At 39.6% G+C, this 2,161-nt stretch overlaps 1 protein-coding gene across 1 annotated transcript in view; it reads left to right on the top strand.

The window, feature by feature from the left end:
- Positions 1-2,161, top strand: part of LOC106013556 (15-hydroxyprostaglandin dehydrogenase [NAD(+)]) — a gene marked incomplete in the record, with an annotated part of 22,688 nt that overhangs the window by 15,932 nt on the left and 4,595 nt on the right. Inside the window, 2 exon segments of the mRNA XM_013089596.2 lie at positions 1,017-1,126; positions 1,481-1,577. Of these exon segments, the coding sequence (XP_012945050.1) occupies positions 1,061-1,126; positions 1,481-1,577 (163 nt within the window).

The raw sequence follows: 2,161 nt of genomic DNA, 5'->3' as shown, positions 1-2,161 counted from the left end.
CTCCTCCTCCTCCTCCTCCTTATCATGACACATCATCCATTGATAATGATGACGATGATGTTTCAAGGTAACATACAGTGGGACTCGGATTCAACGAGGTCGCCGGGCCTGACGTAAAATCTCGTTGAATCCGAGTGTTCGTTATAGCAAACATGAAGTTTTGTATAGATAACTACAGACACTGAGCCAGTAATGTATAAATTGAAGTCACAAGTAGTGCCTGAAATGCCTGCATATTATTATTATGAGTTGTGTAAAAAAAAAAAAAAAAGACCGATTCGTTCAAATGCACACGCCTGTGTCATCAAGATTCTTTACCAACAAGTTGTGTTGCTGTGTAGAGCCTAGCATACGGCAACTTTTGATTCCATAGACCAGCACACAATTCATTACGTAGATCTACGTCAAGACTAGCTTATCATTGTAATATAATGATTAGTTGCTGAGGGGGAAAAAGACTGTGACGTGTTTGTATCTGCGACGTTCAACGCCCGAACTGCTAATGCCCCCCACCCCCGACACGTACAAACAGTCACACGTGTGCATGTCGCCTATCCGACCCCGACACACGCCAGAGTAGACACGTGCGTCGCGTGCAACAACGCTACGCGTGTGTTGGTATGAAAAAAGGCCGCTGATTGGTCGCATGCAATCGTCTAAGTGAATAATGGTTCACGAGGCAGGTGCAATGGATGGTTTCCGAGAAAAGATTAAGTTCATTCTGGGACAAAAATGAGCGAAGCCACGTCTGCAGGGGCTGTTCACACTGGAAGCAACCTCGTTGAATCCGAGCTCGCTGATTTTAAGTGCTCGTTGAATCCAGGTTATTTAAAAAATTGATATTAAAGAAGAAAAAACCGGAGGATCTCTCTCATCTCGCTGTATCCGAGTTCTCGTTGAATCCTAGCTCGTTGAATCCGACCGAGTTCCACTGTAGCTGTTATTTTTCTTTTCTTTATAGTTTATTATTTTTTTTAAATGATATTTCATTTGTTCTTCTTTCTGTCTATCCCCAGATGTCTTCCAGAACGCAATTGAGCATCTTGGCCGTGTAGATATCATGGTGAACAATGCTGCTATTGTGAACGAAGGGTCCGGCTGGCAACGGGTGATAGCTATCAACCTGGTTAGTTTGTTATGTCAGATGATGATGGTTGTGATGGTGATGGTGGTGATGATGATGAAGTTCAAAACAGGGTGAAACGTTCAATTTAAAAAAATAAAAAATTTCAAAACATTTAATTTCATAAATCAAATATCCAAATCTTTATCTAATTTCTGTTGTTGTTGTTGTTGTTTTTGTTGTTGTTGTTTTTGTTGTTGTTGTTGTTGTTGATGATTATGATGGTGATGATGATGATGTTGATGACGACCACGACGACGACAATGGCGACGATGATGATGGTTAGGCCCAAACTGGGCGAGACACCAAACGTGTATAATATCATTATTATTTCAAAATGATTTGCATTTGTTTTAGACGGCTGTGATTGTTGGCACAAAACTGGCGGCCGCCCACATGAGGAAAGACAAAGGGGGGAAAGGAGGAAGGATTGTTAGTACTTTGTCTGTTGCAGGTGAGCGCAGGGGATTATTTTCTGCAAAGAAACAAACAAACAAACAAATAAACAAACAAGCAAACAAACAAACACACTAATAAACAAACAAACAAACAACAAAAAACAAGCAAAACAAACAAACACGCAGGTAAACAAACACATAAACAATAATGAACATAAGAACAAACAAATAAACAAACAGATAAACAAACAAAGAAACATTCTTGAATCAAAGAAACAAAGAGGCGAAATCACAGCTACAGAACTGTTATTTGAATGGGTACGTTTATTTCAGGTGTGCTGTTGTTGTTGTTGTTGTTGTTGTTGATGTTGGTGGCTTCTGCTATTTTCCTTTTTGTTGGCGTCGTTGTTATTGTTGTTGTTGTTTTTGTTGTTGTTGTTGCCATTTGTCTCGTCTTTGGTTTGTTATAAATTGTTGTTGTTGTTGTGACTGAGTATTTTCTGCACTTCTAGACACATGATATCTATATGGTTCACCTTACCATACTGTACCATACCATACCATACCATACCTTACCATACTGTACCATACCATACCATACCATACCATACCATACCATACCATACCATACCATACCATA

The sequence above is a fragment of the Aplysia californica genome, unplaced genomic scaffold (assembly GCF_000002075.1).
Source record: "Aplysia californica isolate F4 #8 unplaced genomic scaffold, AplCal3.0 scaffold00992, whole genome shotgun sequence".
In the NCBI taxonomy this organism is placed as follows: Eukaryota; Metazoa; Mollusca; class Gastropoda; order Aplysiida; family Aplysiidae; genus Aplysia; species Aplysia californica.
This window is presented reverse-complemented; position numbering and strand designations above follow the sequence as displayed.